This window comes from Hemitrygon akajei, chromosome 3 (assembly GCF_048418815.1).
Source record: "Hemitrygon akajei chromosome 3, sHemAka1.3, whole genome shotgun sequence".
In the NCBI taxonomy this organism is placed as follows: domain Eukaryota; kingdom Metazoa; phylum Chordata; class Chondrichthyes; order Myliobatiformes; family Dasyatidae; genus Hemitrygon; species Hemitrygon akajei.
This window is the reverse complement of record NC_133126.1, coordinates 134642639-134668093: the sequence shown is the minus strand read 5'-3', so window position 1 is coordinate 134668093 and position 25455 is coordinate 134642639. Positions and strand designations below refer to the sequence as shown.

General features: G+C 40.9%; 1 protein-coding gene across 3 annotated transcripts in view; it reads left to right on the top strand.

Moving 5' to 3' along the window:
* Positions 1-25455, top strand: part of gigyf2 (GRB10 interacting GYF protein 2) — a 160757-nt gene that overhangs the window by 21847 nt on the left and 113455 nt on the right. For all 3 annotated transcript variants that reach the window (XM_073040855.1, XM_073040853.1, XM_073040852.1), the window contains exons 4-5: positions 660-755; positions 1388-1496. In XM_073040855.1, the coding sequence (XP_072896956.1) occupies positions 660-755; positions 1388-1496 (205 nt within the window). The remainder of the gene's footprint in view (positions 1-659; positions 756-1387; positions 1497-25455) is intronic.

Genomic DNA, 25455 nt, shown 5'->3' with positions numbered 1-25455 from the left:
CTGTGATTCAATATTCAATGTTGTAAAACAAAACATGAAAACTGGAGGGAGGGGGGAAATACTTTGTATAGGCACTGTAACTAAAGAGTTTTGGTAATGCAGCAAAGTTACATAATAGAATAATTTATCATCTGGAACTTGTAAAGTTTCAGATTAATTAGGGGTAGTACCTTGAATTTGATCTCCTGTCTGTTCCATTTTTGCATTTCAGTAACCAATAAGTTGTTAACTGTCTTTGTGGCATTCATGAATAAATAAATTTACTCAGTATTTGTATTATTCTTGTCATGTTGTTTAGTGGAAACAAGCATTAGCAAGCACTGATATATTAATACTTTGCTTGTAATATAATTGAAAGGTATGTATTTATAATGTTTTTATAAAAATGCCAAAAATGAAAATAATTTTGTTACACTATTTTTAAGTTCAATGTTGTTGCTGCATAGGTTTTAGCTCGCCTTTGATCTTGTAATGGCTACAATTTTTTGAGCATTATAAAATGACTGTCTGGCTTTTGTTTCTATTCTAAGCTACTACATTGAATTATGGTGAGGTTTCAAATTTTGTAGTGTTTTACTCCACACTATTTTGCAAAAAGGAAATGGTATGATGATATGTTTCATTTTAGCTGCTTTAATTCTGTGCTTTGTGTACTTTAGGTTCCTGTAGATCTATCCGATAAAGAGTTTCTACCTATTTTGCAAGAGGAGCCCCTGCCACCTTTAGCACTTGTACCTTTTACAGAAGAAGAACAGGTAGATAGATATAACAGTAAGCAAATGATTACTTATGTTAGCATTAAAACATCATATTTATCTTCGGGTTACTCTGCATAGAAATCTTTCTCAAACATTTTTGTTCATAGTTTTAAAGAATGTTGTTCAGTTACTTCAGTTTCATTTGTGTTTCAAGTTTATACTTGGTCACTTGCATGCAATCTTAACTTGGACATGAAGTTTTATCATTATTACTGATCAAAGCCAATGGGTTCCCTATGTAATAATGTTGGAACACTTTAATTAGTTTGCCACCTTGATGACATTTAGTAATGTGCAGTAAATCATAACTTTGCCATTGAATCTGTTTTGGATGCAGGAGTTACTAGAACAGTAATGTATTTATTGGTCCAGTTAAATCAAATGCAAAGAATGGAGGAGCTAGGGCCACACAGTAGTATATTGTAGTGATGCATATATAAAGGTATCAAACCTGCATGTAGTGTATAGGTATGCTGTAGCAAAGTAATATTGTTATGTCATATTTAGATTTTAGGTGTTTCTTGTGTTTGGCTTGGGAAGATGTATTGAACCCTTGCAGTTCTGTGGATGATTTGTATTCCTATGTCTTTTTAAATGGTTGATTTTTGTTCTTTGTTTAAACCCTCCAGAGAAATTTTTCCATGTCTGTAAATAGTGCAGCAGTCCTGAGATTAATGGGACGAGGTGGAGGAACAGTGGTAGGGGCGGCAAGAGGTAGAAGTTCCTCAAGAGGTAGAGGTAAGCATAATAAATTTAAGCATCTAGCATTTGAGGTTGTCAGTTGATAGATACCCACTTAATGGGTTCAATGATTTATAGATTAATGCATATGTATGCTTCAGAGTAATGAAATACCGTAGATTCCGGATTATAAGCCGCTACTTTTTTCCCACATTTTGAACAGCTTTGAACTCTGCGGCCTTTAATCCAGAGCGGCTAATACATGGTTTTTTTTCATGCCGCCTCGTAAACATTTTGCCTCGTAACAGTAGACCAATAAAATTGATGAGTAGTTCACAGAGGTCCAATGAAATTGTACGATAAATCAAGCGCACTTTCACAATTAAATTATTGTAAATCAGTCATTTGTACTCACCCTCATCAACATGGAAAACACTCGAAGAAAAGCATTGTGCTGCCTTTATGGCAGTTACTTAGTTTATAATATTTTCGCTTAGTAATTCATTTGTTAGTTAAAGTTAGAAGTGTTTTAACTATATTTGTTTTCTGTACTACATCCCGGGATGCTATGACGTCACACCCGGTTTCGCCGCGTCTTGTGGGAAAAATACCGGTTTGCGATAAACGGGAAGGTGGGGGCATTACGCGAGCACATCAGACCCGAGCACATTAGCCGAGCTCATTAGACCCGATTAGACCCGATCGCGTTACGCGAGCTCATCAGACCCGAGCACATTAGCCGAGCTCATCAGACCCGATCGCGTTACGCGAGCTCATCAGACCCGATCGCGTTACGCGAGCTCATCAGACCCGAGCACATTAGCCGAGCTCATTAGACCCGATCGCGTTACGCGAGCTCATCAGACCCGAGCACATTAGCCGAGCTCATTAGACCCGATTAGACCCGATCGCGTTACGCGAGCTCATCAGACCCGAGCACATTAGCCGAGCTCATTAGACCCGATTAGACCCGATCGCGTTACGCGAGCTCATCAGACCCGAGCACATTAGCCGAGCTCATTAGACCCGATCGCGTTACGCGAGCTCATTAGACCCGATTAGACCCGATCGCGTTACGCGAGCTCATTAGACCCGAGCACATTAGCCGAGCTCATTAGACCCGATTAGACCCGATCGCATTACGCGAGCTCATTAGACCCGAGCACATTAGCCGAGCTCATTAGACCCAAGCGAAAACGCTGCTTTTAAGTTAAAGGCGATCAATAACTTTTCCTGGTAGGCTGCAGTATATATATTTTTACCAGTCGCTAGGAGATATTGGAATGTTGTTTGTGCTGTTCAGTAAAAAAGTATATGCAACGTAATTTGTGTTACCGACACGTATGTATATTTAAAAGTAGCCGTATTACAGGCACGGTTCGAAAAAAAGCATTTGCAATATATATTTGTTTGTTACCATATGGATTTAATTAAAAGTTTAAAAAATCCTCACGTGTAATATCTTTCTGTGTAAATATCTCATATTACAACGTGGGACACCTGCGGCCGAAAATCCGGTGCGGCCTGTACAAGTAAAAAATTGATTTTATTTCTAAAATTAGAGCCAGCGGCTTTTAATCAGGTGCGCTCTGTAGTCCGGAATCTACGGTAATTGTTAGCGTATCTGCTTCAATATCACCATTATTATTTCATAGTAACACAGAGCAATATTTTGTGGGGGCGGGATGTAGATGACCAAGTAATTTGAAGAGGTAGGTTTGAGGGGAGTTTCACAAATGAAAAGATGATTTTTTTTACTGGAGACATTCTAAAAATTAATTTCTCAACAGTGAAGGCATAGTGGCTAATGTTGGAGTAGTTAAATTTGGAAATGATCATAATTGAGGAGACGGTGATGCCACAGTGAATGGAGGAGATCACAAAGGAACTGAGACAATGAAGAGGATGAGGGAGAGGATTTAAAAACAGGTGCATTGCTAAGATTAGACAGCACAACTTTGTGCAAAGAGGGCTTGATGTTACTGTATGTGGGATACAGATGAGCAGAGTTTTGAATAGTAAAAATGAGGTTGAGTAGTAATGTATTAGGATACTTGGAAATTAACCAAGTAAAGGATGAGAGTTTTATGTGCAGCTGGGCATTATTAGAGAGAGAGAAATAAGTAAATCTTAATGGCACAAATACTGGTGTGGAACTTATCTTAGCATCAGGTGGCAAACAGTCTTGTTAATGGTAAATCCAAGGGGAAGGAGTGTCATTAGTGATGTGGGTCAATAATGGTGATTTGCTCTAATGAATATTCATTCGAGGAAATTTCTGTTTGCTGTAATGTGAACAAATTCATCGGAGAGACCCAGCAGGTTAGATATGAATTAGCATTTTGTTCGACAAAATGAGACAATAGGCATCATATTGAGACTCTTTCAGATGAAGAGGCTTGTTCGATCTAATGTTGCATGGCATTTTATATGCTAAAGATCAAAATACAATTCTACATTCACAGTGCATTTAGAATGCCTTTTTTGAATTATATAGAACATTCATACCTATGCTTCAGACACCCAAAATGAATGTTAGTCAATATTGTATGGGTTTTCAGTTAACTACTGTTTACAGCTCTAGGAAGCTGTTGTCCAGAATTGCATCTTATATTTAATCTGTAGTCCATGTTCAAGCCTGAAGATTGATTGCTGAAGTTTCTGTGGATATGCATGGGATACCCAGATGGTATGTTGCCTCCCAGGTGCCAGGATCAGGGACGTTTCAAATTGGGTCCACAGCATTTTGGAGGGGAGACCAGCCAGATGTCTTGGTACGTATTGGTACTAATGACATAGGAAGGAAAAGAAATGAGGTCCTGAAGAAATAATTTGGAGAGCTAGGCAGAAAGCTGAGTAGTCATTGACCTCCCGAGTAGTCATTGCTGGATTGCTACCTGTGCCACGCCACCAGTGAGGATAGAAACAGGATGCTTTGGCAGATAAATGGGTGGCTGAGAAACTGGTGCAGGAGGAAGGGCTTGAAGTTCTTGGATCATTGGGATCTCTTCTGGGGGAAGTATGACCTGTACAAAAGGGACAGGTTGCACCTGAACCTGGGGGAGGGGTATTACTATCACGGGCAGGTTTGTTAGAGCTGTTGGGGAGGGTTTAAACTAGTGTGGCAGGGGGGATAGAAACTGAAGTGAAGGGACTCAGGATAGAATGAGTGGTAAAAAAGCAAAGATAGCGTGCAGTCAGACTGTCAGAAAGGGCAGGCAGATGATAGGACAAAATTGCAGCCAGCAGGATGAATGTTAGTGCATTGGGGATGCAGAATCAAAAAGGGTAGCAAATATAGTACTCAAAAGTTATATCTTAATGCATGGAGTATAAGAAATAAGGTGAATGATCTTGTTGCACTTTTACAGATTGTTGGGTATGATGTTGTGGCCATCACTGAATAGTGGCTGAAGGATGGTTGAAGTTGGGAGCTGAATGTCCAAGGTTACACGTTGTATTGTAAGGATAGGAAGGTAGATGGGAATGGTGTGGTTCTGCTGGTAAAGAATGGCATCAGATCATTAGAAAGATGTGACATCGGATCAAAAGATTTCGAATCCTTGTTGGTTGAGTTAAGAAACTGCAAGGGTGAAAGAAACCTGATGGCAATTATGTACGGGCCTCCAAACAATAGCTGGGATGTGGACTACAGATTGAAATGGGAAATAGAAAAGGTGTGTCCAAAGGTCAGATAGTCATGGGAGATTTTAACATGCAGCTACATTGGGAAAGTCAAGTTGGTAATGGATTTCCAGAGTGAGTTTGTTAAATGTATACAAGATGGCTTTTTAAGAGTTATTTGTAGTTGAGCCTACTAAGGGATCAGCTGTACTAGATTGGGGTTTATGTAATGAACCGAAGGTGTTGAGGGAGCTTAAGGTAAAGGAACTCTTAGGAGGCAGTGATCACAGTATCATTGAGTTCAACTTGAAATCTGATAAAGTCTGACATAGCAGTATTTCAGTAGAGTAAAGGAAATTACAGTGGTATGAGAGAGGAGTTGACCAAAGTAAATTGGAAGGAGATGCTGGCAGGGGTGACAGCAGAGCAGCAGTGGTTTGAGTTTCTGGAAAAATGAGGAAGGTGCATGGTAGGTGCATTCCAAAAACAAAGAGATACTCAAATGACAAAATAGTACAACTGCAGCTCAGAGGGATGTCAAAGCTAATGAAAAGTGAAAGAGAGGGCATGCAACAAAGCAAAAATCAGCAGGAAGATGAAGGAATGGGAAGCTTTTAAAAACCTACAGAAAGCAAGTAAAAGAATCATTAGGAGGGGAAATATGAAAGCAAGCTAGCAAACAATATCAAAGTGGAAAGAAAAAGCTTTTTCAGGTATACAGAAAATAAGATGAAAGAGGATATAAGACTGCTAGAAAATGAGGCCAGAGAAATAATAATGGGGGCCAAGAAGATAGCCGATGAACTAAATGAATATTTTGCATCAGTCTTCACTATGGAAGACAATAGCAGTGTGTCAGGTGTTGTAAAGTGTGAGGGAAGAGAAGTGAGTGTAGTTACTATTACAAGTACAGCTCAGAAAGCTGAAAGGCCTAAAGTCACCTGGACCAGACGAACTGCACCCTGGGGTTCTGAAAGGTGTAGCGGTAGAGATTGTGGAGACGTTAGGAATGATCTTTCAAAAATCATTGGACTCTGGCGTGGTTGCGGAGGACTTCACTCCACTCTGTAAGAAAGGAGGAAGGCAGCAGAAAGGAAATTATAGACCAGTTACCCTGGCCTCTGTGGTTAGGAAGATGTTGGAGTCGTTTGTTAAGGGTGAGGTTATGGAGTACTTGGTGATACAGAACAAGATAGTACAAAGTCAGCATGTTTTCCTTCAGAGAAAATCCTGCCTGACGAACCTGTTGGAATTCTTTAAGGAGATTACAAGTAGGATAGATAAAGGGGATATAGTGGGTGTTACCGAAGGCCTTTGACACGGTGCCACACTTGAGGCTTCTTACCAAGTTAAGAGCCCATGGTATTACAGGGGAATTATTAGCATGGTTAGAACATTGGCCAATTGGTAGGAGGCAGTGAGTGGGAATAAAGGGATTCTTTTCTGATTGGCTGCCAGTGACTAGTGGTGTTTCACAGGGGTCGGCGTTGGCACCATTTCTTTTTATGCTGTATATCAGTTATTTAGATGATAGAATAGATGGCTTTTTTGCTAAGTTTGCAGATGATATGAAGATTGGTGGAGGGGCAGAGAGTGTTGAGGAAACAGGAAGGATGAAGAAGGACTTGGATTAGGAAAATGGACAAGAAAGTGGCAAATGAAATACAATGTTGGAAAATGCATGGTCAGGCACTTTGGTAGAATAAATAAATGTGCAGACTATTTCCTAAGTGGGGATAGAATCCAAAAATCTAAGATGCAAAGGGACTTGGGAATCTTTTTGCAGAAGACCCTCAAGGTTAACTTGCAGGCTGAGTGAATGGTGAAGAAGACAAATGCCATGTTAGCATTCATTTCAAAAGGTCTGGAATATAAGAGCGGGGATGTGATGCTGAGGCTTTATAAAGCACTGGTGAGGCCCCACCTTGAGTATTGTGAACAGTTTTGGGCTCCAGAAAAGATTTGCTGGCATTGGAGAGGGTTTAGAGGTGATTCACAAGGATTATTCTGGAAATGAAAGAGTTGTTTAGAAGGATGGAGGGAATCTCATGAAACCTTTTGAATGCTGAAGGCCTAGAGAGAGTAGATGCGGAAAGGCCTGGACAGGGCACAGCCTCAGTATAGAGAGACATCCATTCAAAACAGATGTGGAGAAATTTCTTTGGCCAGTGGGTGTTGAATTTGTTACCACAGCCAGCTGTGGAGGCCAGGTCGTTGGGTGTATTTAAGGCAAAGACTGATAGGTTCTTGATTGGCCATAGCATCAAAGCTTACAGGGAGGAGGCCAGATAGTGAGCGGGAGGAGGGGACAAAAGGATCAGCCATGATTGAATGGTGGAGCAGACTTGATGGGCCAAATGGCCTACTTCTGCTCTTAAGTCTTCTGGCCTTATGGTCTAATATTTTGCTGTATACTCCAAGTTTAGAATATGCCCTAGTGTTGTTTATAACATGTTGTATCAATTGTAACATCTGAAAATGTAAAGACATTTGCAGGTTGAACCTTTATTGTATGAATTTGATGTGAACAGGATACAGAATATAAATATAGATAGGTTTGAGGTTATACTTTAGTGAAGAAAGAGAGACCATTTTTGGATTTTTGTGACAAGAGTTGAATGAGTGGAGTTATACCCAGCTGGATAATGGTGGGAAGAGGTTAGGGAGGGTATTTTGTGTTCAGCTGAGTTGCAGACTAAATGTGGTTGAGAAGAATGAGAAAGAATAGATTAACTACGTCATAATCAGTGTCATTCATGACAGGTAACTGGTGATTTGATATCGTGGCATGCATGTAAATGTGATTGGGGTGAATCATTCAAGCAAATTTGGGAAAAAAATGTACTTGAAGTTGCAGTACATTCGAGGTGAGGGAAAAAAACGGAAATAATTTACAAGGACTGAGGCAGTCGCTGCCTTTGTTAAATGAGAGGAGTGATGAGGGAGTACTTGAAGGAGAAGGGCATTGTTCATGAGAGAAAGGAGTAATAGCACTCAGCATGAGTGCCAGGAAGGGAAACTTGATGATAATGGTTGTGATAGGATTCAGGTCGGTCTCAAGGATAGTTTGATTTAGAAAAGAAAATCCGGGAGAAAAGCATGTTCATTGCTAAGTTTGGGGGGTGTTAAAATTAGAATACTAGTTCAGTGAAAGGTTTAGGCTACACCAGTATACTGGTGTAGCCTAATTTGTTCTTCACAGTTTACTGAATGAGGGGTTTTCTTAATTGGAGAAAATCATAGGACACAAGTTTTCTTGTAATCTCTGTTGTGTATTGACTCCCTTTCTGATTTTTTTTATTCTCACTTTTATTTTGTTGAAAATATCGTGGAATAGCCCCTTCTGGCTCTTCGAGCTGTGCTGCCGAGCAATCCCCGAATTTATTCCGAGCTTAATCATGGGACAGTTCTAATGACCAACTAACCTACCAACCAGTATATCTTTGGTCTGTGGGAGGAAACCGGAGCATCTGCAGTAAACCTGTACGGTCATAGGGAGAATGTACAAACTCCTTACAGACAGTGGTGAGAATTGAATCCAGGTCGCTGATACTGTAAAGTAGTGGTCACCAACCTTTTTAAGCCCAAGATCCCTACCTCGGCCTTAGTGAAAGGCAAGATCGACCTACTAAATCGTTTAGAGGAAAAACACCTCAGATTGTACTTCCAACTTGAGGCCCTTTATTACGGCTAATTGTATTTTAATTACATAAAATGCTTTTGTCAAACTTTCAAATTAATTCAACCAAGAAAACGCTGTAACTAGCATATCAAGCAGGCCATAGCGGCATCAAGCTCATCCAATGACACCTTGAATAAGCGGTGCTGAAGCAGTTTTGCTCGAATCGAGTTTATCAGTTTGACCACCAGTGTCATTACGTGAGAAAAGTCCATGACCTTCCCAGCCAAGGGCTGCTGATGAATCACACAGTGATAATCCAGGAAGTCTAGAAAATCAGGGTCATTACGGCACAGTGCTATGAAAACCAATGCGCACATACTTAATGCTGGGGCCCCATCAGTAGGAATTGCCTTCAGTTTATGAATAGGGATGCCATTTTCACAGACATTTTTAAAAAACTCATTGTAAATATCCTCACCTCTCGTTCTCTCCTTTAAGTGCATAACAGTGAGGAAATCCTCCTTTGTTGTAAAATCCTAGAAAGCCATTCTGACAAATACAACAAGCTGAGCTGTTCGCATTACATCCAGGGATTCATCGAACTATCATGAAAAATATTCACAGAGTGACAAGTTCTTTAATACTTGTTAATCCACGTCCTCTGAGAGGATGTTTGCTGGGCTCCTCAACTTTCCTGGTATTGGTAAACTGTTGCTGAGACACTAGTATAAGTTTCAGGGGTACACAAGCTAATGACATCACTGTTTTTGTTTCCCATTTCTTTTACATTTGGGGAACGTTGGAATTTAAAGGGAGAGAAGTATTGTAATGTGAGCATTATAAATATAAATTAGTACCAATTAAGATGATGGTAATATAGCAATACTCCCGCTACGGAAACTGTTTGTAAAGAGAGATTGTTTCTGGGGTTGTGGGGTTTTCCTTCCAGTCTTTTCTGCCCGGTGCGCATTAGTGAAAACCTCTGTATGCTGTTACGTACCCCGTAACTGGGTCACTTACCAGCAAAGATAGAGAGGTCCGTTGAAGTCTGATGGTACTATTTTTAACAGTATTTATTAGTAAAAATACACAAAAATAATATCAATGCAAACATACAGATAATATACATCGTCAATACTAAATCTAAAAGCGCGGGTATAATAATAATCAACAAGAAATAGCTCTATCCTTGTCTAGGGGATAATGTATTGTCCGATGGAAGTATAAAAGTCACTCAAGTTCATTCAGGCTGCAGCTTTTGGGTGGAGAGAGAGAGAGACGGATTTTTTTAGAACTTGCCCGTTTTTCCTTTTTATGATGTCGATCCTTCGAAATGTCGTTGGGGCTGGTTTCTCCTTTTTAGCTAAAGCCGTTCTTCCGTGGTGAGGCCCACCAATTCCGAGGCAAATGGAAAAGGACGCACGTGGGCTTTCCACCGGCTGTCGCTATTACGCTGTCACGGGATTTCTAGCGTTTCTTCTGGTGCGTCTGAAGGGGTTGTTCCCCAGACCCTCTTTTATCCTTACTCACGGGGTCTCAGATGTCAATCAGGTTGGGATGATGCCATCCCCCAACCAGCCCACGTTGCTCATTCCTTGAGGGCTTCGATGAATAGCACAGTGCTCAATACACAATTCCATCTCCAAGAGACAATGGCCGTTTCCCGTGGCTTTGTATCGCTGAGGGGCCAGGACATTCCAAACCCCTTGTGGATTCTGCGTGTCTTTCTCTCATTTCCTGGGTCTCCTGACCTGAATTAATAGCGATCTTGCGATTCTCAAAAAGGAGGGGGCTACTTTGTACCCTTCGGCCCCTCAGAGTTGGGGCACAGGCGTAACAATGCGAATATCGTTTTACCGTCCTAGATAAAGTTGTTCCTTTTGGGCATGAAGTTGTCGAGTGGTCCTTTTTCAAAGTAGAAGTTACTACATATTTGCATGAAAAGGTTTATCAGGCATGCTGTATTTGTGTATTTACTTTTCTTTTTTTTTTCGGGATCTACTTGGAAAGTCTCAAAGATGACCGGTTGATCACGATTGACCAGTTGGCGACCACAACTGTAAAGCATTGTACTAACCACTATACTACCGTACCTTTCCAAGAGACCTGTCTTACGCTACAAAGGTTGTTTACCTGCTTGTTTACTGGTTATTTTCAGTTGTAATTTAGCAGCCTTTTTTATGTCCAACTCCTAATATTTAATGCCTGAATTACATCATGGGCCCTACCATGTAAAGTGACCTGATTAAACTCCACAAGTGGGTAACTCAACCAAAATGCTCATTATCCATTTGTATCCATGTCAATTTCATAGTTGTTTTTGCTCAGAAAATTGAACAATGGGGATTAGATTTGCTAAACTGTTAGTATGTGGTTGGTGAACCTATTTTTTTGAGGGAATGCTGCTAGAAATTTCTGCAGTGTCTATTACTAAACAGTGATTGCCTGTTTCACATTTGCAGAGACAAAGATACCATGCAAGTCTAACCATGTCACGTAGTGATTGAGGTTACGTGTTGCCAGGAAGGGACATGGGGATTGAATGGGGAATAATTGTCAGGACTTGGATGAGTAGAGTTTTTGTCAGTTGACAGGAAAATCCTTGAAATAAGGCTTAGGCAGGTGTGAAATGCTTTTGGACACTATGCATTAGCTCATCTGATGCACAAAATATTTGGAAAGAAAATGAGACAACTGTCAATAAGTTTCTGATTTTTATTAAGTTTTATTTTTCATTTTAATTATGTATGTCCCCCCCCAAAAAAATGTTACACATTTAGTGTGTGGGTAATAATTGTGCAGCTTTTTTTCATACAATTAGCTTATCTGTTTTAAACGCGAGATATTGCAGATGCTAGAAATCTTGAGCAATGCACAAAATGCTGGAGGACCTCGTTAAGTCAGGCAGCACCTATGGAGGGGAATAAACAGTTGTCATTTCAGGCTGAGACCCTTCATCGGGACCTTAAAGGAAGGGACAAAAGCTAGAATAAGATGGTGGAGGAGGGGAAGGAGGAGTGCAAGCCAGAAGGTTGATGGGTGAGACCAAGTGAGGAAGAAGGTGGGTAGGTGGAGCGATGATGTAAAAAGCCAGGAGGGGATAAATGGAAGAGATAACAGGCTGAAGGAGGAACAGTGACTCTGGAAGAAAGGGAGGAACTAGAGGAAAGCGATGGGCAGGTGAGGAGAGATGAGAGAGGGTAACCAGAATGAGTAATGTAAAAAGAGAGAATGGCAAGGCTAAGGGACAAATTACTGGAAGTTGGGGAAGTTGATGTTGGTGCTTTCCTCCCCTCCACATTCAGTAAGGATTGTTTATTATGTGACTCCCTTATCCATTCCTCCTGCTGATCTTTCCCCTGGCACTTATTCCTGCAGGTGTGACATGTGCAATATCTACCCCAAACTTACTCCCTTATCATTCAGGGCCCAAACAGTCCTTCCAGCCCTTCAAGTCTCAGGATCACCTGTTGTTTCTGATACCCTTGATGTGGCCTCTACTTCAGAGAGACCTGATGTAGATTGGAGACTGTTTCATTGAGTGTGTTTGCTCCATCTGCCACAACAGTCCGGATTTCCTGGTGACCACCCATTTTAATTCTACTTTAATTTTCATTCCATTATTTTGGTCTATGGCCTCTACTGCTATGATGAGGCCACTTTTAGGTTGGAGGAGCAACACCTTATATTCTGTCTGGGTAACCTCTAATCTGATGGCATGAACATCGATTTTTTTTCAGACTTCCAGTAATTCTTCTCCCTCCCCTTCTCTCTTTTTTCATTCGCCATTCTGGATTCCCTCTCACATATTTCCTCACCCAGCCATCAATTGCCTCTGGTGCCTTTCCTCCTTTCCTTGCTCCTGTGATCCACTCTTGTATCTGATTCCTTTTTAAACCATTTACTTTTTCCAGCTATCACCTCCCAGCTTCCCACTTCATTTCCCCTCCTCTCCCACCCACTCACCTTCCTGCTTAACTGGCTTCTCCTGTCAGCTTATACTCCTTCCCCTCTTCCCATCATTTTATTCTGGCTTCCGCCCCCTTCCTTTCCAGTTCTGAAAAAGGATTTTGGACTGAAATGTTGACTGTTTATTTCCCTCTATAGATGCTGCCTGACTTGCTGAGTTCCTGCAGCATTTTCTGTATGTTTATCTGTGTAAAATATTTGATTATGTTGTTTGCCCATCAAAAATAAAAATGCTTTAAGCAAGCAATCGTTAGCAATATTTTATTTCACACTCGTATATGAACTGCTGGGTAATTGTTAATTTAACTGCACTTGCTATTCACATTGATTGCTCCAGGAAAAGTTGAGTACCTGAAGTTTTTGAATTTCTGAGTCCAATAAAAACTTTACAGAAAATTGCTTTGTTCTTTTAGTACTTGTTTCCAGAAAATACCAGAATGATATGCGTTGAATAAATATTATAGTAGGCACCCATTATTTCTTAATATTTGTCGTAATAGCATGTACTCAAATACTAGTAGAAAGTGAATGATTACATTTATTTCTGCAGATTTTTTTCTGTCAATATAGTAGTAGTTTATCTGTGTCTTGTCAAAAGCATTTAATGGATCAGTTAGTTTAGGGGTTAAAAAGATTAAAATGACATTATTCTCAATACATACAATTCCCTTGTTTCTTTATCCTACATTCCACAGGGCATTAGAGTCATCAAGTAAAACAAAAAGATGTCTACTATGGGTGGTGGGACTTGATTCTTATTCAGTATTTTTAAAATGTTTTAATTTATTTAGAGATACAGCACAGGAACAGGCCTTTATAGCCCAATGAACCCATACTTCCCAGATACACCCATTTGACAACTAACCTACTAACCCATATATTTTTTGAATGTGGGCTGAAACCAAAGCACCCATGCGGTCATGGAGAGCACATACAAACTCCTTATTAGACAGGAGGAATTGAATCTGAATTGCCGGTCCTGTGATAATGCCATGATAACCACTACACTACCATGCCACCCCAATTAGTCATACCTCCCACATTAATTTGTGAAGTGGGCATGTCCATTCTCCATCTCATTTCTTATCTTCAATATCCCTGCAGACTCATTTGTCCACTTTTGGATTCTTATCATTTGTTGTTTTGTAACATTCTTTTATGTTAGCTTATATCTTGATATCTGTTCTACAATTTCTTCCTCTCCTATCAAAAAGAAAATGTAGGAATTGGCTGTATTAGTTATAACTGCCTAGTGGTTGATTGTTATGGCATTGTGTGATTCCAGGATAATATGGAAAACCTAAAGGGAATAAGATACCAACAGGAAAGCTTAAGATATTCATCTAGCTTCTCTGTACATACCTTAATATGCCATCTTAAAAGCAGGGATGTAATGCTGAGGCTTTAAAAGGGTGTACTTGGGAGTATTGTGTGCAGTTTTGGGCCCCTTATCTGGGAAAAGATGTGCTGGCATTAGAGAGCGTTCAGAGGAGGTACATGAGAATGATCCTGGGAAGGCAAGAAATACATGAGGAGCATTTGACAGCTCTGTCCTGTACTCATTGGAGTTTAGAAGAAGGGGGGGTGGGGAGAATCTCATTGAAACATATAGAATATTGAACGGATTAGAATGTATGTGGAGATGATGTTTCCAATACTAAGGGGAGTCAACCAGTGGGCACAGCCTCAGAATAGAAGAATGTATCTTTAGAACAGAGCTAAGGAGGAATTTCTTTAGCCAAAGGATAGTGAATCTGTGGAATTCATTGCCACAGACAGCTGTGGAGACCAAATCATTGGATATATTTGAAGAGCAGGTTGATAGGTTCTTGATTAGTAAGGGCATCAAAAACTATGGGAAGAAAGCAAGAGAATGCGCTTGAGGGAAATTAAATCAGCCACAATTGAATGGTGGAGCAGACTCAATGGGTCGAAAGACTTAATTTTGCTGTTGTGTCTTGTGGTCTTTACAATTTTTTTCCTCAGACCTTTTGTACTGGTTTAGAATTGAATGTATATTGAACTTTTCACGTGCAGTACTAATGTAATACCACTGTGTCACCATTGAGATAACTTGCAGAACATAGACAATTCACATTAAAACAAGCATTCATCATTTATAGTTTTAGAAACTGCTAACTGGATTTTTAAAGCATTGAAAAGAAAACTGTAACCTTGTAAACTTTGACTCATTGGCAGTATTCATTTCTGAAATGTGTGTTTGCAAACCTGGAGAGTTGAACACATTACGGAGGGAGTACTATTCTGTTAGGAGATTTTGTCTTCTGGGTGACAGTTAAATCCAAAGCCCCTCAAAAGAATAAAGCCATAAGACCTTTTAGAGGCACAAATGGAAGCTTCTGTATATCTGCAGAGTAGAAATCATGAGCGTAGATCATGACCAGTTGCTTAGGCTAACCACTCTGAAGGTGGATCAGAAATCTGTTTTGTGTTTGTCAGAGCTTGAGGCCAGACTTCTGAAGCAACTTTGCAACCCCAATATATCATGGCACTGGAAAATTCTTTTGTTTGCTCTATTGTCTTTATTTTTTTGCTTACAACATTGAGAAAAGGCTGATTAAATCCATGCTGGCTCTGAAAGCATTCTCATTATTCCCTTCCCCCATTTATTTTCCGCTGAAATGGTTTTGAATGTATTTATTTCTGTTGTACAGGTGTCCCCCGTTTTTCGAACGTTCGCTTTATGACACCTCACTGTTACAAAAGACTTACATTAGTTACTTGTTTTCGCTTACAGAAGGTGTTTTCACTGTTATGAAAAAAGGCAGTGCACGCCCTGAGCATCCAAGCTCCTCCCCTGGAACGGCATTCTAGCCGGCATTACTTAAACATGTGCCTGTGAGCATCTGTGCTTTATGTTGATTTATTTTGTGCATCCGTTAGCAAGATGAGTTCTAAGGTATTGAAAAAGCCTAAAAGAGTACGTAAGGGTGTTACACAGTGTAAAACTAGACATAATTAAGCGTTTCAGTCGTGGTGAACGAAGTAAGGACATAGTGAGTTTGACTAAGGGTTTGTGGAAGTTGATGAAGATGATGATGAAGAGGTTTTGGCATTTCATGACCAAGAACTGACAGATGAAAAGCTGATGAAGCGGAAAGGATAATAATCGAAACAACACAGTAGCGAACGGTCCGAGGTCTTGCGTGAGGTTTTCGCTACGGTGGACAGTGCTGCAATGATTGCAGAAAAGTATTCCTACTTTATATAGGCTGTGTATTTATCAGATCATTCCTGCTTTTAGTATATGTGACTGTTATTTTATGTTTTATGTGTTATTTGGTATGATTTGGTAGGTTATTTTTTGGGTCCGCGAACGCTCACAAATTTTTTCCATGTAAATAAATGGTAATTGCTTCTTCACTTTACGACATTCTGGCTTACAAACCGTTTCATAGGAACGCTCTACCTTTGAATAGCAGTGGAAACCTGTACTAGATTTAATGGACATTTTCAGTTGAAAGAATTGTGATAATTTGTGGGTAAAATTCTAACAACTTTTTGTTAATTTCGATCTTTGAAAGATCAAAGATTGTGAGTTTGTTTTTTTCGAGTACTGTTTTATTTTTTTTTAAAAAGTGTATTTCTTGATGCTAACTTTTTTTTTTCTCTTTCCCAGTTCTAGCAAGGAACTGGCTTGAAGTGTTGCCTCTTGCTTTTCTTAACTACAAATGCTGTCTGACCTGCTGAGTGTTTTCCAGTAGTCCTTTTATTTGATTTCCAGAATCTTTTTCTCTTGTATTTTGTGGCTAAAGATTTTGTCATGCACCACAGAGCATTGCAAAACAGTGCCTTTTGAAAGTAGCTTGTTGTTATTCAAGGAATACTTGGTAATGCATGTGCAAAGATGATACTACTCCCTGCGCAATACTTTGAGAAGCTTTCTGATTAAATTGTATTGTTTGCCTGTTCAGGGATCAAACAGAAATAGGAAACCAGTACATCCCCAACACTGTGTTAAAGTGGACGAAAGATTTGTTCAGCTTTGTAGGGGAAATAGTATCTTGTCAGGTTGGAAGGCCCATGAGTAGAAATTACACTGATGAACTTTTGGAGACTGCAGAAAGAAGAATTCTCCAGTCAGTGGCCTCTTATCATGTATCCCTCAGGTTGTCCTGCTGGGTATGTTGTGCTGCCAAGCATTTGAGGAAAGACCTGAAGCCAGTGCATATGTGATAGTGATCTGCTCCTTCCTGCAGAGATCAACTTAAGCAAATAAAGCTGCAGCGATAAAAGCAAAAGAATATACTAGTGGTGATCTGAGAGCTCGATGAAAAGCTGCATTCATAGGAAGTATACTCCCAGTGGCCACTTTATTAGGTAGAGGAGTGGAACCTGCTGTGATCTTCTGTTGTTGTCCATCCACTTCAAGTTTTAAAGTGTTGGGCATTCAGAGATGCTCTTCTGCACACTGCTGTTACGAAGCATGTTTATTTCAGTTACTGTCCCCTTCCTGTCAGCTTGAACCAGTCAGGCCATTCTCCTCTGATCTCTCTCATTAACAAGGCATTTTCACTACAGAGCACCTGCTCACTGGATTTTCCCCCCAGTTTTTTGTGCTGTTTTCTGTAAGCTGTTCAGACTGTTATGTGTGGAAATCCTAGGAGATCAGCAGTTTCTGAGATACTCAAATCACCCTGTCTGGCACCAACAACCATTTCACAGTCAAGGTCACCTAGATCGCATTTCTTCCCCATTCTGATGTTTGGTCTGAACAGCAACTGAAATTCTTGACCATGTCTGCACAATTGTTGGGTATTGAGTTTTTGCCACCTGATGTGTGTGGCAAGATGGTGCTGGTGAACCATGGCAACGTTCTGCAGGCTGTGTACCATATTTCTAAATATACTTTTGATTTACTCTCATGGCAATCTGAAGCATGTAATTTCTCTTTAAACAATGTACTTTTAAATCAATTTAATGAGCTACAGATTTCACATTCTTCTGATGGACTCGACAGACCAAGCAGGTACGGCACCTTTAAGCAGACAAAGGTTCAATGCCATGGCCGGCAGGGAGGCAGGAGGGCGTGAGACTCCAAGCCAATCTGAAAAGCAGAGGGATGTGGTCCCCTCTACTCCGCATCTTGTTAGCAAGTGTGCAGTTATTGGAGAGCAAAATTGAGGAGCTGAGGGCAAGATTGCTATATTGGAGGGCAATAAGAGTTTGCTCTGTTCTGTCTTTGAGCGAGGGGCGGCTTTCTTCCAGCATGCCAGGTGCAGCAGTCAGACCCATAGGCTTCTTGATTTACAGAATGGACTGGAATGCTGATTTGAAAAAGGGAAAATGTGGAGGTGTGTGCTTCATGATAAACTGACGGTAGTGCTCTGATGTGGTGGTTTTGTTGAACTCGTGTTCCCTTGACCTTGAACGGCTAAAAGTCAAATGCCATCTGTTCTATGGAGCTTGAGAACAGACTACAGTAGCAACTTCGCAACCTCCATATATCACTGCATTGGAAAATTCTTTTTTTGTTCTATTGTCTCAGATTTTTCTTAATAGCATTGAGAAAAGTCTGATTAAACACATGCTGGCTCTGAGAACATTCTCATTATTCCCATTCCTCCATTTCCCTCTGAAACTGTTTTGAATGTATTTCTGCTATACTAGATTCATCCTCCATAATCCTGACTGCAGTTTACATACCACCAGTGGCCGACTATAGTCAAGCACTTGAGATACTGCATGATGCCATCTCCAAACATCTCAATGTATTTCAAATTATAGACAGGGACTTCAACCAGGATTGTTTAAAGAAAACCATGCCCAATTACCATCTTTCCATGCCCAGCCTGAATTTTGTTAAATCTGATCACTTTACTGTCCTCCTTCTCTCTGCATACAGGGAGATGCTAAAGAGCAAAAGCTTTCAGTCCTCCCCAACCATGAAATCTGCAATCTTGAGGGGCCAGTTCAGATGCATTCAAGTCTGGTGACCAAGAAAGCTACCAGAGTTCTAGATACGATCTCCAGAAAGCCATCTCATGGGCGAAGTGGCAATTCGGACTCTATGATGTTGTGATTTCAGTTTCTGAAGTTGACATGTGAGCAGCCTTCAGAAGGGTAAACCCATGAAAATATCCAGCCCAGATGGGGTACCTAGACAAGTACTTAAAAACCTGTGTTGATCGATGGGCTGTGGAATGTTCACTGAAATTTTCAGCCTATCAATTTAGCAGTCTGAGGTACCCACCTGCTTCAAGTGGGCTTCAAATATACCAGTTCCTAAGAAGAGCGTGTTAACGTGTCCCCACCCAGTAGCACTTGCATCCACAGTCATATGTTTTGAGAGGTTAGTGATGAAACATACCAACTCCTGCTTGGGAAGTGACTTGGATCTGCTCCAATTTGCCTACTGAAGCAACAGGTCCATAGCTGATACCATCTCATTGGCTCTTCACTTGGCTCTGGAATATCTGGATAGCAAAGGTTCATACTTTGGGATGTTCTTTATTGATTTCAATGCCATCATCCCCTCAAAACTAATCAATAAGCTTCAAGATGTTGGCCTCAATATCTTATACAGTTGGATCCTCTATCTCCTCACTTGCAGACCCCAGTCAGTTTGGATTAGCAAAAACATCTCCACAATCTCCATCAGCATCGGTGCATCACAAGGTTAGCCCCCTGCCCTACTCACATTACAGTTTTGATTGTAAAGCTAAAGACAGCTCTATTGCCACATTCAGGTTTGTATATGACACCACTGTTATAGGCAGAATCAAAGGTGGTGATGAGTTGGCAAATAGGAAAGAGATTGAAAATCTGGCTGAATGGTGACATAATAACAATGTCAGCAAAACCAAAGAGCTGATTACTGATTTCAGGAGAAAGAAACCAGAGGTCCATGAGCCAGTTCTTCACAGGGGTTTAGAGATAGAGAGGGTCAGCAACCTTAAGTTCCTCGGTGTCATTATTTTGGAGGATTTGTCCTGGTCCCAGCACATAAGTGCAATTACAGAGGAAGCACAATAGCACCTCTACCTCCTTAGGAATTTGCAAGGATTTGGCATGATTTTGACAAACCTCTATAGATATGTAGTGGAGAATATTGACTGGCTGCATTTCAGCCTTGTACAGAAACACCAATGCCCATGAACAGAAAATCCTACAAAAAGTAGTGGATATGGCCCAGTCCATTGCAGGTAAAGCCCTCCCCCAGCATCTAGCATATCTACATCAAGTGTTGTCACAAGGCATCATCCAGGACCACCTCCACCCAGGACATGCTCTTTTCTCGCTGCTGCCATCAGTAAGAAGGTACTGGAGCCACAGGAACCACCACCACCTTGTTCAGGAACAGTTATTGCCCCTCAACGATCAGGCTCTTGAACCAAAGGGGATAACTTCATTCAATTTTATTTACCCCATCATTGAAATGTTCCCATAATCTATGATCACATTTTTTAAGGGCTCTTCATCTCATGTTTTCAATTTTTATTGCTTATTTATTGTTTTATTTCTTTCTGTTTGTATTGGCACAGTTTGTTGTTTCTTGCACACGGGATGAACGCCCACGTTGGTGTGGTCTTTCATTAATCAGAATCAGGTTTATTATCACCGGTATGTTTTGTGAAATTTGTCAACTTAGCAGCAGCAGTTCAATGCAATACATAATATAGAAGAAAAAATAAAACAATAATAATAAGTAAATCAATTACAGTATATTTATAAAAACACAAAATGCTGGCAGAACTCAGCAGGCCAGACAGCATCTATGGGAGGAGGTAGTGATGATGTTTTGGGCCAAAACCCTTCATCAGGAGTGAAGTAACATGGGATGGTCGAGGGGGGATAAGAAGTGGGGGGGACGGATGAAGTAGAGAGCTGGGAAGTGATAGGCTGAAGGGAAATGGGCTAGGGGGAAGATGGAGAATTATAGGAAATAAAAGAGAAAGAAAGGTAGGGCTGGGGGGAGATTATAGTGGGGGGGGGGGGGAGAGAGAGAAAGAGAGCCAGACTAAAATTATAGATGGGAGTGGGGTAAGGGGGGGGGGGGGCAGGTGTATCAACAGAGGCCAGACAGTATATTTGTATTGAATAGACTTAAAATCGTGGAAAAAACAAACGTCTATTAAAAAAGTGAGGTAGTGCTCATGGGTTCAATGTCCATTTAGGAATCATATGGCAGAGGGGAAGAAGCTGTTCCTGAATCGCTCAGTGTGTGCCTTCTGTACCTCCTAACTGATGGTAACAATGAGAAAAGTGCATGCCCTGGGTGCTGAAGGTCCTGAATAATGGACACTGCCTTTCTGAGACACCGCTCCTTGAAGATGTCCTGGGTACTTTGTAGGCTTGTACCCAAGATGCAGCCAGCTAAATTTACAACCCTCTGCAGTTTCTTTCGGTCCTGTGCAGTAGCCCCCCCCTGCCCACCCCCCATACCAGACTGTGATGGAGTCTGTCAGAATCAGAATGCTCTCCATGGTACATCTTTAAAAGTTTTTGAGTGTATTTGTCAACATACCAAATCTCTTCAAACTCCTAATGAAGTATAGTCGCTGTCTTGCCTTTTTTGTAACTGCATTGTTATGTTGGGACCTGGGTTAGGTCTCCAGAGATCTTGACACCCAGGAACTTGAAACTGCACACTCTCTCCACTTCTGATTCCTCTGTGAGGATTGGTATGTGTTCCTTCATCTTAATCTTCCTGAAGTCCACAATCAGCTCTTTCTTCTTAACTGATGTTGAATGCAAGGTTGTTGCTGAGGCACCACTCCACTAGTTGGCCTATCTTGTTCCTGTACGCCCTCTTGTCTCCATCTGAGATTCTAATAACAATGGTTGTATCATCAGCAAATTTATAGATGGTATTTGAGCTATGCCTAGCCACACACTCGTGGGTATAGAGAGAGTAGAGCAGTGGGCTAAGCACACACGCCTGAGGTGCACCCGTGTTGATAATCAATAAGGAGGACATGTTATCACTAATCTACACAGATTGTGGTTTTCTAGTTCGGAAGTCGAGGATCCAATTACAGAGGGAGATACAGAGACCCAGGTTCTCTAAGTTCTCAATCAGAATTGTGGGAATGATGGGGTTAAATACTGAGCTATAGTCGATGAACACCATCCACCATTTATTCTCCAGGTGATCTAAAGCTGTGTGAAGAGCCATTGACATTGCATCTGCCGTTGATCTATTGTGGTGATAGGCAAATTGCAGTGGGTCCAGGTCCATGCTGAGGCAGGAGTTCAGACTCGTCATGAGCAACCTCTTAAAGTATTTCATCGCTGTAGATGTGAGTGCTACCGGGCGATCGTCATTATGGCAGCTCACATTATTATTCTTAGGCACTGGTATAATTGGTGTGGTCTTTCATTGATTTTTATTCTGGTTATGGATCTATTGAGTATGCCCGCAAGAAAATGAATCTCTGCGTTGAATATAGTGACATGTATGTACAGCCAGCCCTCCTTATCCGTGGATTCTGCATGCACGGATTCAACCAACCACGGATTGGGAAAAGCCGGAAGTTGTCTCTCCAGCACTCGTTGCTTGAGCATGTACAGACTATTTTTTCTTGTCATTAATCCCTAAACAATACAATACAACAACTATTTACATAGCATTTACATTGTATTAGGTATTATAAGTAATCTAGAAGTGACTTAAAAGTACAGGCAGTCCCCAGGTTATGAATGAGTTCCATTCCTGAGTCCGTCTTTAAGTCGGATTTGAGGTCGGAACAGGTACATCCGGTATTATTTAGCATCAGTTAGTCAAATGTTTTTTTTAGTATATAGTACAATTTTATCTTTCTATGCATATAAAGCACTTAAGAAACATACGTATTTCAATACTTACACCACTGTGTTGCTCAGTAATAATTGTAGCTTTCATCGGGGCAGGGCCTTTCAGATGCTCCATTAAAATTGTTCCGATCATTGACCGACTGTAGCCTAGCGCTTTTCCAATGACCAATGGTGTTTCACCTCTTTCCGATTGCTTTATTACTTCCACCTTATTTTCAATCGCGTTTGTGATTATTTTCGTGAACGGAAACACCGCGGATTCAGAGCTACGCAGGGTCCTAATGCCCGCTGCTCTGAGCATGTTAAATAAAGTCCGGGGTTCCGCTGGGTCCTAAAGACCACCGCACTGATTCGGGTTAAATAAGGGACTTGAGCATCTGCGAGTTTTGGTATCCACGGGGGGGGGTCTCGGAACCAATCCTCCGCGGATAAGGAGGGCCGACTCTACTTTGATAATAAATTTATATTGAACTATTTGAGTAGAGAATTTATTTTAAAGGGATTACCGTAGATTCCGGATTATAAGCCGCTACTTTTTTCCCACATTTTGAACAGCTTTGAACTCTGCGGCCTATAATCCAGAGCAGCTAATACATGGTTTTTTTTTCATGCCGCCTCGTAAACATTTTGCCTCGTAACAGTAGACCAATAAAATTGATGAGTAGTTCACAGAGGTCCAATGAAATTGTACGATAAATCAAGCGCACTTTCACAATTAAATTATTGTAAATCAGTCATTTGTACTCACCCTCATCAACATGGAAAATACTCGAAGCAAGACCCGAGCGCGTCAGACCCGATTAGACCCGATCGCAATGCGCAAGCGTCAGACCCGATTAGACCCGAGCGCATTGCGCAAGCGTCAGACCCGATTAGACCCGATCGCAATGCGCAAGCGTCAGACCCGATTAGACCCGATCGCATTGCGCAAGCGTCAGACCCGATTAGACCCGAGCGCATTGCGCAAGCGTCAGACCCGATTAGACCCGATCGCATTGCGCAAGCGTCAGACCCGATTAGACCCGATCGCATTGCGCAAGCGTGTCAGACCCGATTAGACCCGATCGCAATGCGCAAGCGTCAGACCCGATTAGACCCGAGCGCATTGCACAAGCGTCAGACCCGATTAGACCCGATCGCAATGCGCAAGCGTCAGACCCGATTAGACCCGATCGCATTGCGCAAGCGTCAGACCCGATTAGACCCGATCGTATTGCGCAAGCGTGTCAGACCCGATTAGACCCGATCGCAATGCGCAAGCGTCAGACCCGATTAGACCCGATCGCATTGCGCAAGCGTCAGACCCGATTAGACCCGATCGAAAACGCTGCTTTTAAGTTAAAGTCGATCAATAACTTTTCCTGGTAGGCTGCAATATATATATTTTTACCAGTCGCTAGGAGATATTGGAATGTTGTTCGTGCTGTTCAGTAAAAAAGTATATGCAACGTAATTTGTGTTACCGATACGTATGTATATTTAAAAGTAGCGGTGCGGCCTAAAATCCGGTGCGGCCTTTACAATTAAAAAATTGATTTTATTTCTAAAATTAGAGCCTGCGGCTAATAATCAGGTGCGCTCTGTAGTCCGGAATCTACGGTAGTATAAATAGGTGATTTAAGGTTGATGTGGGCTCAGCGGGTTGAAGGTCGTGGTTCCATGATTTATCTCTATACAACTGACTCCCAGCAGAGGTACACTGTAGTGGTTATTCCCTTTGTTCCCCTCAAAGCTGATGTAAATTGCACATAATTAGTTTTGTAATTGCTCAGTGTTTGACAATAAATGCTTGATGTGAAGGAGTTTGGAAATAAATAGCACTTGATGTTCTAGTGCAATAGTAGACTGTGCCCCAGTAGGATTGAGGCAAGTGACAACAAGATTTTTAAGTAGCACTATTTCTGCTCCAGATTGTTGGTAAAGGAGGTTCTACCAGTTGTTAAATACAAGGGTTCACATACTTTTTCCAGCCTAGACTGTGAATAAATAATATGTTCAATAAAGACATGAAAAGTACAATTGTTTGTTATTAATTTAGGCTGATTGTCTGTTATTGTGACTTAGAACAGAAATAATCCAGCAGAAGGATTCTACGTGATATCACCTACTTCGAGTGACTTAACTTATCAATGAAGGAAGATTGATATTAGTATCTCTAGGCGTAAAAGTGGTGCAAAATTGTCCTCTGCTACTTGGTTCTCTGAATGTGTGGATGTAAGAGACTAGGAATCAAGGCTTTCTGTTTTTGCATGTCCATATGTGCATCATCTAGTAAGATCCCGCATTGACCCACGGTTACAGTGGTTAACGCGACACTATTATAACTTGGGAATCGGAGTTTAATGCTGATGCTGTCTGTAAGAAGTTTGTTCGTCTTTTCTGTGAGGACATGGGTTTCCTCTGGGTGCTCCTGTTTCCTTCTACTTTCCAAAGATGTACAGACTAGTAGATTAATTGGTCATTGTAAATTATCCCATGATTAAGCTAGGGTTACATAGGCGGATTGCTGAGTGGTGTGGCTTGTTGGGCTGGAAGGGCCTATTCTGGTTGTATCTCTAAAATAAAATGGTGGAAAGGCTTTATTCGCAGAAGATGATTTACTGGAAATGGGTTGGTGATCATGGAACCCTTAGTGGAATTAAGGTAAGCATTAGAATTAATATGAAAGCGAGAATAGGTAATTCAGTTGCTAATCTGAAAAATTAGCAGTTATTGAAAAAATACATCAGATTTTCCAATTATCTCTGAGAGCACTTTGTGTGAAGTTTATTTTTCTATTTCTGAAGTCTCTGATAAGATTTCAAATCTATCGTGGGCTACATTGCATTTGTCTGCATAGAGTTACTGTAGATGAAATTTAAAATTTAATCCAATACCTTTCTGATCCTTAAAATTTTCATCCATAAGGGCTGAAATTTGTTCTGTCACCAGTTCAGGAACTTAACAGTTTACAACAATTCTTTGTGCAGTATATCAGTTCCATACTTAATAATTTCCCTGTGTATTTACTGGAGAATCGACAGC